At 39.6% G+C, this 13,271-nt stretch overlaps 1 protein-coding gene across 2 annotated transcripts in view; it reads right to left on the bottom strand.

Moving 5' to 3' along the window:
- Positions 1-13,271, bottom strand: part of LOC143035853 (juvenile hormone esterase-like) — a 98,066-nt gene that overhangs the window by 48,344 nt on the left and 36,451 nt on the right. For both annotated transcript variants that reach the window (XM_076202943.1, XM_076202942.1), the window contains exons 5-6: positions 2,875-3,060; positions 1,284-1,477 (exon numbers count right to left, since the gene is read on the bottom strand). In XM_076202943.1, coding sequence (XP_076059058.1) covers positions 1,284-1,477; positions 2,875-3,060 — 380 coding nt within the window. The remainder of the gene's footprint in view (positions 1-1,283; positions 1,478-2,874; positions 3,061-13,271) is intronic.

Genomic DNA, 13,271 nt, shown 5'->3' with positions numbered 1-13,271 from the left:
AATAAGAGTGGTGTTGTGATAGGAGGAGGTATATTCTACCTGTGTACAAATGTGTGAAAATCCGTAAGGATGAATATGATCAGTTGGAATCATATGTTAGGAGATGCGTCGTTTCACTCACACCCAGACGCCTTCCCCAACGGTTTCTCCCACCAAGCCTTCATGCTGCCACCATTCCTATTTCAAGTAGCCGTCGCTAGGGGGGTTTCACTTAACCCAACCATAAGTTCTGTGAAGATCCTTTTCATCTCCCCATTGAGGTTTGTCTGTTGTGGAGCCAAGCCTTTGAATGGAACCAGCAAGAAGGAAGCGTGCCACTTGTTCATAATAGCTGGAGTTGACGTTTAAGAATTAAGTTGTTAATAATATTTTACTTGATTTCAACAAGTAGCCGCTGATTTGATATCAAGTAATTATGGCGATACACCATTTTTCTCCGAAGACAGTATTAAAGACGTCGAGACAGACCTTCAACTCAGCATTCATTGTTCATGTTTCACAGTCACTCAGAAAGAAAAGGAGAACACAGGACTTAAGCATAGATATCGACAGCACCATATATTCTGGTTAAGAGAGTTCATAGCACCATGGACGATGAAAATCCTTCGAAGAACATTCTGACATGACCCAGTACTGTCATACATTAGACTGCCAAATCATACGAAGATTTTCAAGACCTAACTGCCCGTGCCACACAAATGGACAGGTTGAGCTGTCATCCAATAAACTCCCAAACATGCTATACCATATCTATTGGTGTGGATCTCGTCTCTGAAACTAGGAATTAGCGATTCTCAGCCTTCTGATCTTTTCAAAATTAACAAGAGAACATTTAGTGTTCCTGATTCTAGAGCCATGGGAACCAATATATATTTTTAAAACAAAATCTCTCGGTGCCATTGACCGCATTGAAGTTACATACAGCAAATGTGCCGCTAGTGGGCACTGGTTGACTATAGAATTAAGTTTGACACGAAATATATATTCATAAAATTCATACTCCTTGCCAGGATCATATGCTGAAAAATGAGAGATAATGCCAAAGCTGCTTCTCAGTCTTACTTATCGACTGCAGTAACCCTTATAATGGCGTTCTGTAGTCAGTCAAATACACTCACAGTATCAATTCTGATATTCAAATAAACATTTACAGTTCTACAGTCAAATTTACATCATCTGAAGAACATGGCAAACTATGACACCATTTCAAGTCTGAACCGACAAATATCGTTAAGAAGAAAATACTTGAATCCTTTAAAATGAAGGTAACTTCTGATACTCACAAATGTCTCTGAAGCTTGTAAGGAAAGTGCGGCTGCTGGCATTTTCTGCATACACTCAAGATAGTCTTGACTACCAGTGTTGAGTGAGCAGCCCATGGCCTGACCTATATGACGGGCCACTCTGGCATGAGACCTGTCGATCGCCCAAGAAGCAAAGATTGATCCAGACTGCATAATTACTCGGGAAAACAGACCTGTAAAATAAAAGGATATCATAATTCTAGAAGCATATTCCTCCTTCAACGTATACCGTTTAAATTATGTATACATAAAGTAAAACGCATTTGTTCAATTTGAATAGCAAACATTCCCGTGCAATTCCTATTTTCCATTTCTATTTGTTTATCTATCCATCTAATTAACTTATCATTACTTTCAGACGTATGGCAATTCTATATTTCTCATCTTGTTGGAACTGCACGTAATATTGCTGGCGGCTTTGTTTGTGACAACATTCACTGTCAGATAGTACCAGTCAAGTAATATTTTTACATGCATTTATATACATCTTGTTAAAGCACATAATCGTAATAGCTCCCTGGGAGTATGATCCAAGCACCACGGGCCGCCAGACCCTGATTTTGTGCTCAATCAGCCGGCCTGGGCTCCCCGCACCGGCTGGTGGGAGTTGGATTCGTCTCTCAGTTACCGTCTGAATTACCATGAATTACCATGATAAGCCCAGGTCAGCTGGTTGAGCACGAAATCAGGGTCTGGTGGCCTGTGCCTGTTGGATCACTCTCCCACGGAGCTACTCATTTCATATAATTACAGCTACGATTGCTTTCCAAAATCATTAAGATAATCCGGTGAACAAATGATAAGCTAAGCAGGTATAGGTTCTTACTTGCGATGAATTGTATAATGACCGAATCTCTTTGTTGCAATTTGTATTTGTTTCAGATAATGACGTTATGAAAATTTAGTTTTAGTCGTGCGATTCTAGACCAAAAACAAAGAGCAAAACTCGCACAAGATTGCCTAGTGCGCGGATTTACACTAAAATATTTTGAATCCTATTTGTCCAAATCAAAGGTAGCTTCGTCCTATATATATATATATGTATATATACATTCTGGTTACTCTCAGCCTATTTTGTTAAAACAAAGGGGCCCTTCACCCGTCAATATTCACAGGGTTATCGCCTATCTTAATCTTGTAAAAGTGATATCTGAAATAGTGATAGCTATTGCTAACAGGGGATTTTATTCACCGCACAATGAGTTGACAAGATATTATACCTACTATATCTCTCCTACTGATAGAAATTCTCTTGCTTGCTAATCTGTGTTCATAGGATCGGAACACCAGTGAAATAACTATTGTCTGATCAAAGGACCTACATAAAGTTAGTTGATATTACAAGAAATAGCCCAATGTAGATTTTCATTGTGCACCGAAAGGAATACATGTAAAAGATGGGTGGTGCAAGAAAAATCTTATCAGAAATAGCTGAGATATATGTAATGCATCACAGACAGGTGCGCTATGTCTGTGATTCATCATGATGTTTCGGTTTAACGTTGCAAACTCCCCTTATCAGGAAGTTAGGACTTCATACTTTACATATAAAAACTCGAGTTTTCCTCACCTTTGGCTTCAGGAACTATCATCTGATATTGGACACAAGCCCCACCGACACTATTCCCGAAGAGGGTCACCTTCGTCGGGTCACCCCCGAAGAATGCGATGTTCTGCTGAACCCATCGAAGTGCTTGCGTCTGGTCTTTGAGCCCAAAGTTCCCTGGGATGACAAGGTCCTCCGTCGACAGGAAACCTTGAGGAAGGCAACATTGAAAGGTTTTAGAAAAAAATACAACTAATATTAAGAGAGGAGTAACTGATACCAAACTACTGAAGAATACAAACCTGTATTTTTCTTCATCAATAGCCAGTGCTTCTATCATTGCGGGCAATATTGCACCAAAGAACTGGAGTTACATAGGTGGCAAAAGAGTAATCCCAGGAATGTAACGTAGAGACGGGAGAGTAGAAGTTAAAAGTGTAATTCGTTTTTTAGAAGTTACTCCACAATCATAGGAGAATGCTGAACAAGTTAGTCCGTAGGAATTTCAATCTAATTTAAAAAAAAACCTGATTGAATAAAAAATGCAATCAATGTTCGATACAAGGTACAACTCAATTGCAAGAGTCGCAGTTAAATTTGAGTAAATCTGAAGGTCATTGCGTAGATCAATTGTCGGTTGCCCTAAGAATTGATGGCCTCGGTTTCGGCAAACATAGTTAAAAGGCCAATAGCATTGCATAATGTTTCAATATCATCGCCAACCTTTGAGTGAATTGTAAGTCATATTCATAAAATCATTTCCCTCTATGGAGTAGCATCATAGAAACATCGCAAAAAATATTCTCAACGTTTTAAATACCATGACATACTATTCTGGACACTTGAAGTTGAATCATGATACATCTGAGTTGTATATATATATATATATATATATATATATATATATATATATATATATATATATATATATATAGCCTTTATTTGTACGACGTTTCGCTTATTACAGCTTTTTCAAGTACAAGTTGAGATACAAATGCTTGAGATTAAATAAGGGGAAAGGAGGGAACGGGGAGAGAAAAGGGGGGGAGGAGGAGGAGAAGGGGGGGGATTGGACACTGGGAAAGGATGAGAAGGCTGGCCCAAACGTCCATGGGCAATATTCTCATCCTTTCCCAGTGTTTATCTCGTCAATATATTTATTTAAAAATTATTTCAGACAAATGAGAGAGAAATGGGTGGGGAAGGGCAAACGAAGATGTGTTGGGAATAGAGTTTATTTCCCTAACATTTCGACCAAGTTGGTCTTCTTCAGAGGACATGTTGCATTACAATGGGATCACAAGTCTTATACTCGCAGCGAGGGGGAACCCGGCGAGCTGTAAGCGGATGTGTCAGGTCTTCTCTTCGGCTAATGATTTAATTATCAAGACACTTGCTGTTTTTGAAAGACATTTGAACCCATCTCTGTCATTGTTATTTTCCCTGGTGGCGATATGTGCAGCTTACACAGTTTTTCTCATTTTCTTTTCAAGTCCCTCGTGTAGAATTTCCACGCGAATCCAGTCAGGTAGGTTTTCGCATTTGTGATCCCATTGTAATGCAACATGTCTTCTGAAGAAGACCAAGTTGGTCGAAACGTCAGGGAAATAAACTCTATTCCCAACACATTTTCGTTTGCCCTTCCCCACCCATTTCTCTCTCTCATATATGTATATATATATATATATATATATATATATATATATATACATATATAATATATATATACATATATAATATATATATATACATATATAATATATATATATATATATATATATATATATATATATCCCTTATGATCGTTTCTGTTGAGAAATATATGTCCGTATAACAACAATCAAAGGCATATTTGTATGACTGATTAACCATGGGTGTCCGTAATAGTACGTTACTGGTTTTATCCTGTCAATATCAAATTATTTTATTAGACCCAGAAAACTCCATCGAAGCAAGAGGATTCTACTTTATTTTATTTATTTATTTATTTTACCGTATACTATATTATTGCTATAAGGACACCTCAGCAGTGGGGTTAAATACCTTTAGATAAAACTCCTTAAGATAACCCAGGGTTCACCAAACTACGGCTTACAGCCGCACTGTACATAAGACTCGCCCCAGCCAGCGCGTGAACCTACAAAGACTCGTGACCATTCAAATCAAGAAACTTGTGATCAAGAAAGTATCCATCCGCCAAGCAAGTCAATTAACCTTAGTTGTTAACAAACTGTATTTCAAATTGATTGCTTTTAATACGCAATACACTATCATATAAATTTTATCTCTTACCAGCTCTAGCCATGTCATATGACAATATATTCATGTCTAGCTTATTTCCAACATTTCCTGCATTCAGAAAGGATTCACCCAACCTTTCCAACTGCATCATCCCAAAGAGAAAGAGAGAGGGTATATACGATTTTCATTGAAATACACACACACACACACACACACACACACACACACACACACACACACACACACACACACACACACACACACACACTTTTGTCGGATGGACGGCGAGGATTAGAGTTCTGAAGAAAAAATGAAATTTTCGTGGACCTCAACGCAAAGGAAGTACCTATTGTATTTACAGGGAAGAGGATAACTCGTGGTGTCGTGGGAAAGTGAGGAAAAAGGAGAAGGGGAGGGATTACTGAGGGAAATGGAAGGAAATGAGGAAGAGGAAGACTTGGTCCAAGAGGCCAGATGTCTTGTAAACAAACGGAGGACCGATGATTTTGGTCATGGGATTAACAAAAATGTAAAGATTAGAAATATAGATAAGGGCAGCACAATGGAAGGTGAGGATAATAATTTCCAGGGATTTAAGGAGGGTGGGGGGGGATACCAACCTCCCCCGATTGACAAGACTAGAGGAGAAACTTGATAAGATGATCGAACATTGCGCAGAGAGTTGAAAGATTGGAAGAACTAGAGAAGGCGAACAAAAACTTAACTTTAGAAATAGAAGAATTAAAAAGACAGTTAAAAGAGGAGAATGAAGAATTAAAGAGGAATAATAAAGACAATAAAGAGGCCATAGCAAAAGAAGCACAGGGTTGGAAAAAAATCCAGGAAAACGGTAAAGTTGCACTTACTGACATAATTAAACATTAAATGAAAGAACAAACTGAAGACTCAGTTATTAAATTGATGAGACAGAAGGAGAATATAGTAAGAGACTTAACAGATAAAAAGAAATGTATAATTATATTAAGAATGGAAGCGAAACATAACCTAGATAGAACTTCAAGAATCAGTGAGGAAAAAGAAAAAGTAAGCAGTTTACTAGAATTAGTTCAGGAAGATGAACCTGAAATAATGAAATAAATTGAAGAGATGTTTAGACTCGGAAAATATAGTACAGATAAGACCAGACCTATTAAGATTAAATTCAGGTCACAAACAACAGCAGAGAATATCTTAGCAAAAACAGAGAAGCTAGCAGCAAGTGAACAATATAAAAAGGTATGTATATAAAAAAAGAAATGAATAAAGAGGAAAAGAGAGGAACAAAAAATGAAAAGGCAAGAAGCTAAAAAAAAAAAAAAAAAAAAAAAAAAAACGAGACCAGAACGGAGTCAGAAAAAGAAGAATTCTACTGGAGAGTAGTGAATATGAAATTGAGTAAATGGACCATAACAGAGAGAAACAAAAAAGAAACAGAGAATATAATGGAAATAACATAAAGTTAAGAGTGTCCTACACAAATATAGATGGATTAATAACAGGACTGAATGAACTGAACGAGTATCTGAAGGAAAAAGAACCGGACATAATGGGAATTGTTGAGACAAAATTAAAAGGTCCACTACCACCCAACAGCATAGGACACAATGCATATAATTACTGGATTAGAAACAGAGAGATAAAACAAGGGGGTGGAGTTATGTTCCTGACTAAGAAGGATATAAACGTGAAGAGTGTCAAATATAGAAAGAATAGAGTAGAGATGATTATGATAGAAGTAGAAGACAGAGATAAGAAGAGCAGAAAGTTTGTAATAAACTACGTGCCCCCAAAGACAGCTTCGTGGTAAGAGAGTGAACATAAAAGTATGTTAGAAGACACAAGAATAACATTAAACAAGATAATGGAAGATGGAGGAAGAATAGTTATGATGGGCGACTTTAATTGCAAAGAAATCTGCTGGGAAGTGATGACCGTAAAGGGTGGAGAAGACTCATGGGGAAATGTTCTACTTGAGATGATTATTGACCACACAATAACACAATGGATTCAAGAGAACACTAGGTATAGAAATAAAGAAGAACCATCGAGACTAGACCTAATAATGACATCAGCACCTGAAATAGTGGAAAAGATAGAATACCAGGCACCAATAAGTAAAAGTGACCACATATTGATAGAACTAGAACTAAATGAGAAAAAATACACGAAAAAATGGACAATATAGAAAAGGAAGATTGATGTATGAAAAAAAAACAAATTTTGATAAAATAAGATCATTCTTTCAAAATGAAAACTGGGAAAGAATACACAAAGAAGATACAACAGTAGAAGAGAAATGGAATATTTTGACAAAAAAAATTATAAAAAATAAAAAAAAGTGGAAAAGTATGTCCCAAGGAAAAAAAAAAATGTAAAGTGCTGGCACAACAACAGTTGTAGAGAGTTAAAAGACAAAAGAGACAAAGCTTGGCCCAAATGGAAGACAAAAGACCTGAAAAATGGAAAATATATACTACTTATAGAAATGAATATGTACAAGCGTGCAGAGAGGAATAGTGCGGCGGTTTAGTTAGGAAATTTCAACATATTGTGCACTTTTTGATAAAAGCACCAAATTTGGCACAGAGGTAGACCGATATACTATAAACAAATTTGGATGTGGAGCCCTTGGCCAACTGCCCCCTGGCGGCCGTGGCGGCCATTTTCCAAAATGGCCGCCAGCGGACATCCGAAAAACGTTCCATGGATGTCGTAAGGAACGCAGTGGAACATCTTAACCCTACCCAGATTCCAGTGGTCACATTCGACCAACCGCTTTTTGCTTTGGCAAAGCAAATCCAGTGGAAGTGGCCACAGAAATATGGTGAAGAGAAGTTCGTCATCCTCTTTGGAGGTTTTCATATCGACATGGCAGCGCTGAAGACCGTTGGTGACTGGTTGCAAGGGAGCGGATGGGTGCAAGCATGGGTTCAGGCAAAGATCACCAGTGCCGGGACAGCGGATTCCTTACTGCGGGCATCACATGTCAGTCGAACCAGGCGAGCGCATCAAGTGTCAGCAGCAGCCCTCTTCACACTGCACCAGCACGCCTACAACCACTACATTGACCAGCTGGATGACGCCGGGACCGAGCAGCTGGAGTTTGCTGACTGGTGCCAGCAAAAGGCGGAGACTTGCCCCCAGTTCCACTACTGGGCAACTGTACTGCAACTGGAACTGACGGTCCTGGTGTACGTGCGCTCTCTGCGCCAAGCGTCGTTTGCGATGTACGTCGATGCCCTCAGAGAACTAGCTGTGTGGTTCCATGCCCTGGATCACACCAACTACGCGCGCTGGATTCCTGTGCATTTGCGAGACATGGTGGAACTGCTGACGACACACCCTGAAATAGCCGAGGAAATCCGAGCTGGGAATTTCACCGTCCAGAAGACGAACAGGCCGTTCTCCGCCATCCCTGTCGATCAGGCCCACGAGCAGAACAATGCAGCCATCAAAGTAGACGGAGGCGCAGTAGTCCTGACTGACAATCCCAACGCACTACGACGGTGGATAGTGGCAGGACCAGAGGCTGCCAGGCTCATCGAAGAGTTCCAGGACTCAAAGCAAGACCGGTCACAAGACACAAAGCATCATGACCAGTCATCGAGTGTACAGTCAATGATCAAAGTGATGGAAGACTTTGGGAATCCATTTGAGGAGGATAGTCAAGATCTGCTGGTACTCGACACCAAGGAGATCGCGCCACCTGGAGCTGTAGACGCCCTCCGTCGTGCACATAAATTGGGACAGGAGCAGTTTGACAAATTCGTCAGAGAACGCCTGGTGGAGAGAACGAAACCCATAGAAGATGCCATCCACAGAAACAAGCTCAAAATATTCGGTCAGCCTGCTACAAAACCTCAGGCAAAGGGCAAGCAGCAAATGAAATCCCTCAAGAACGACATGAACCTCTTCTCTCGTCTGTATATCGGGTGCCAGAACCGGGATGGGAATCTAGATGAATTCTTCCAACATGAAAACCAAGCCTGCCCGCCTGCACTATCGGACGGCGGTGGCATCCGGCTTGGTGTAAAGAGTGATCTTCTCACTTGTCTAGAAGACTTCAGTCAGCCCCGTTCTGAGGTTCCTCCAACCAGCTGCATTGTCCTAGATGGAGCAGTCATCATCCAGTTACTGAAGCCTGCTACAGCAAAAACCTTCAACGAGTATGCCAAGCAAGTCTTTGTGCCTTACATACTCTCAAAACTTCATCAATCCACGCGACTGGATCTGGTGTGGGACCACTACATTACAGACTCGTTGAAGGGTACGGCAAGAGCCAAGCGGGGAAAAGGGGTTAGAACACGAGTGGTGGGTAGTGCAACTATACCCGGGGACTGGGCCAGCTTCCTCAGAGTCGACGAGAACAAGACCGAGTTGTTCAACTTCCTCTCTGGCGTCCTCTACGACTCACTCCAGCTTGCAGACAAGGAGCTCGTCATCACTAAAGGAGATGATGTCTTGAGAAAGCCACCGCATCTGGATACTTCAGCCCTGGCTCCTTGCAACCACGAGGAGGCCGATAGCCGCATGATGTTGCATGCCGCCCACGCTGCTCACAATGGCCACAAGAAGATCCTTATCCGCACAGTTGACACTGATGTGGTTGCCATGGCAGTGGCTCTGGCACGCACCCAGAATGAAGAAACAGAAGTGTGGGTGTTCTTCGGCACGTGGAAGACTTTCCGATTCTTGGCAGCCCATGAAATTGCTCGGGCTGGGTCCTGAAAAAGCTCAGGCACTACCGATGTTTTGACGGGCTGCGACACGGTCTCCAGCTTCGCCGGACATGGAAAGAGGACAGCATGGGCAGTTTGGACAGCTCTACCTGAGCTGACCCAGACACTCACTCTTCTCTCAACTGCACCGGATCATATTAATGAAGACGCCATGCACACCATTGAGAGGTTCATCATACTGCTTTACGACAGAGCAAGCACCGCAACCGATATTGACAAGGCACGTCGCAAACTGTTTGCAAAGAAAAGCAACGTCCAGATGATTCCACCGACAAGGGCAGCCCTGGAGCAGCACGTCCGACGAGCAGTGTACCAGGGCGGACATGTCTGGGGTCAGGCCCTGGTTCCTTCACCAACACTGCCATCACCAAACGACTGGGGTTGGAACAAGACCAGCGGCGTGTATGAACCTTTGTGGACAACGCTACCCGAAGCATCCAAGATCTGTAGGGAGCTCGTCTCTTGCAAATGCAAGGAGGGCTGCGTGAAAAAGTGCAAGTGCAAGAAGGCCAGTCTGCAATGCACACCACTGTGTGCTTGCGACGGGGAGTGCTCTCAGAACTGAAGTCGCATGAAGACGAAGGTTCTGAACTTTGCATAACTTACGTAACTTTGGCAGTATACTGGAACTGTATAACAGTGAGTCTTTCGGCATTACTGATGCGTTAATTAACATGATGATTATATGCAGTAGTGTTAGTAATGTTAGTATTGTTTGATTATGGGTTTGCCTGTCGCCATTTCATCTGTAATTAGCATAAATATGTAAATTAATATAGGAACATCTCCTAAAATATGACTTAATAACTATCTGGCATGTTTTCATTAAAAATCATTCAATAAACATTCACTAAAACCTTCAGCAGCAAACTTTATCTAACTTCTTTCGTTTTTCGGGAGTCCGCTGGCGGCCATTTTGGAAAATGGCCGCCACAGTCGCCAGGGGTCAGTTGGCCGATGGCTTCACATCCAAATTTCTTTATAATATATCGATCTACCTCTGTGACAAATTTGGTGTTTTTATCATAAAGTGCACAATATGTTAGCTAATCCGCTGCACTAGAAAAGAGAAAATACGAAAAAGATGTCATAGAAAAACGTAAAGATCAACCAAAACTATTCTACAGATTTGTAAACAACAAACTGAAAAACAAACAAGATTTGGAGAAATTAAGGCAAGGAGGAGTTGAATACACAGAGGAAATAGAAATGGCGGAAATTATGAACAAGCATTTTAAATCAGTGTTTACAAGGGAGAATATACAACCGGAAGAGATAGAATGGAAAGAGAAAATCCCCCCCCCTATGAAAGAAATAGAAGTAACAAAGAATGAAATATTGAAACACTTCAGTAATCTTGATGTTAGAAAATCGCATGGACCAGATGAAATAGCAAACTGGATTTTGAAAGAATGCAGAAATGAACTGGCAGACAAAATACATAGCATAATAAATAGTTCCTTGAAAGAAGGAAAAATTCCAGAAGATTGGAAAAAAGCAAATATAGTACCTATATATAAAGGAGGAAATAAAGAAGACCCTACCAACTATAGACCAGTCTCTCTAACAAGTACAATAGCAAACATTTGTGAAAGAATTATCAAAAGTAAATGGGTAAAATATTTAGAAAAAAACAGCGTGCTAAATCCAAGGCAATTTGGATTCAGACAAGGACGATCATGCGTCACTAATTTAATATGTTTCTATTCAAGGCTAATAGATATAATACAAGAAAGAGATGGATGGGCTGAATGTGCATTTCTAGACCTAAAAATAGCTTTTGACAAAGTACCACATAAGAAGTTGCTTAAGAAATTAGAAACTGAAGGAGGAATACAGGGCAAACTGCTTAAATGGATGGAAGACTTTTTGCAAGAAAGAAAAATGAGAGTAGTGATATGAGACAAACACTCAAAATGGGATGACGTAATAAGCGGTGTTCCACAAGGAACAGTTTTGGCCCCAATAATGTTTGCTATATATATTAATTATATGGATGAAGAAATTGAAAGTTATATGAGCTTCTTTGCAGATGATGCAAAACTATCAAAAAAAAGTGAACACGGAAGAAGATTGTGAGTCACTACAGAGTGATCTCAATAAAGTATGGGAATGAAGTAGGAAGTGGGAGATGGAGTAAAACACTAAAAAGTGTAGTATAATGGAATTTGGAAAAAGCAAAAACAGAATAACAGGATCATATAAATTGGGAGAAGAAGGGATAAAAAAGTAGAAAATGAGAAGGACCTGGGAGTCATTGTTATGAATAATATGTCACCTGAGAAACATATAAATAAGATTTTTGGAGAAACTTATAATTTAATATGAACAACCAAAGTGGCATTTGCATACCTGGATGAAGAAATGGTGAAGAAAATTCTAATCACTCTGAGCAACGATGTGGTCACCAAGTACAAAAAAATATATATAAAAACTTGAAAGAATACAAAGAGCAATTACAAAATTGGCACCAACACTCTCAAAACTATCATGTGAAAAGAGACTAGCAAAACTTGAACTACAGACACGAGAGCAAAGAAGAGAGAGAGGAGATTTGATAGCTATTTACAGAATCATGAAAGGCATAGAAAATATTGATAGAGAGAGCCTGATAAAATGGGATGATAGAAATACAAGAGGACACGGAAAGAAAATCAAGAAAGACAGCTGTAGAAGAGATCTGAAAAAGAACAACTTTCCTCACAGAGTAATAGACAGTTGGAACAAGTTAGATGAGAGAGTGGTGTGTGCAAAAACAATACATGATTTTAAAAATAGTTTAAATAAAATGAGATATGAAGACGGGACACCACGAGCATAGCTCCCCTTCCCGTAAAATACAACTAGGTAAATACAACTAGGTACAACTAGGTAAATACACACACACACACACGAGATTTGATAGCTATTTACAGAATTATGAAAGGCATAGAAATTATTGATTGAGAGAATCTGATAAAATGGGATGATAGAAATACAAGAGGACACGGAAAGAAAATCAAGAAAGACAGCTACAGAAAAGATCTGAAAAAGAATAGCTTTCCTCACAGAGTAATAGACAGTTGGAACAAGTTAGATGAGAATGTGGTGTGTGCAAAAACAATACATGAATTTAAAAACAGTTTAGATAAAATGAGATATGAAGATAGGACACCACGAGCATAGCTCCCCTTCCCTTAAGATACAAATAGGTAAACACACACACACACACACACACACACACACACACACACACACATATATATATATACATATATATATATTTGTATATATTTGTATATATATATGTATATATACATGTATATTTACACACACATACACACACACACACACACACACACACACACACACACACATATATATATATTATATATATATGTATGTATATATATATATATATATATATATATATTAGCCAAATTACCCGCGCATTGCTGCGGG

This window comes from Oratosquilla oratoria, chromosome 19 (genome assembly GCF_046742065.1).
Source record: "Oratosquilla oratoria isolate Oo_2021 chromosome 19, ASM4674206v1, whole genome shotgun sequence".
In the NCBI taxonomy this organism is placed as follows: Eukaryota; Metazoa; Arthropoda; class Malacostraca; order Stomatopoda; family Squillidae; genus Oratosquilla; species Oratosquilla oratoria.
Note: the sequence above shows the minus strand (reverse complement) of the source record. Positions and strands in the feature narration are given on the sequence as shown.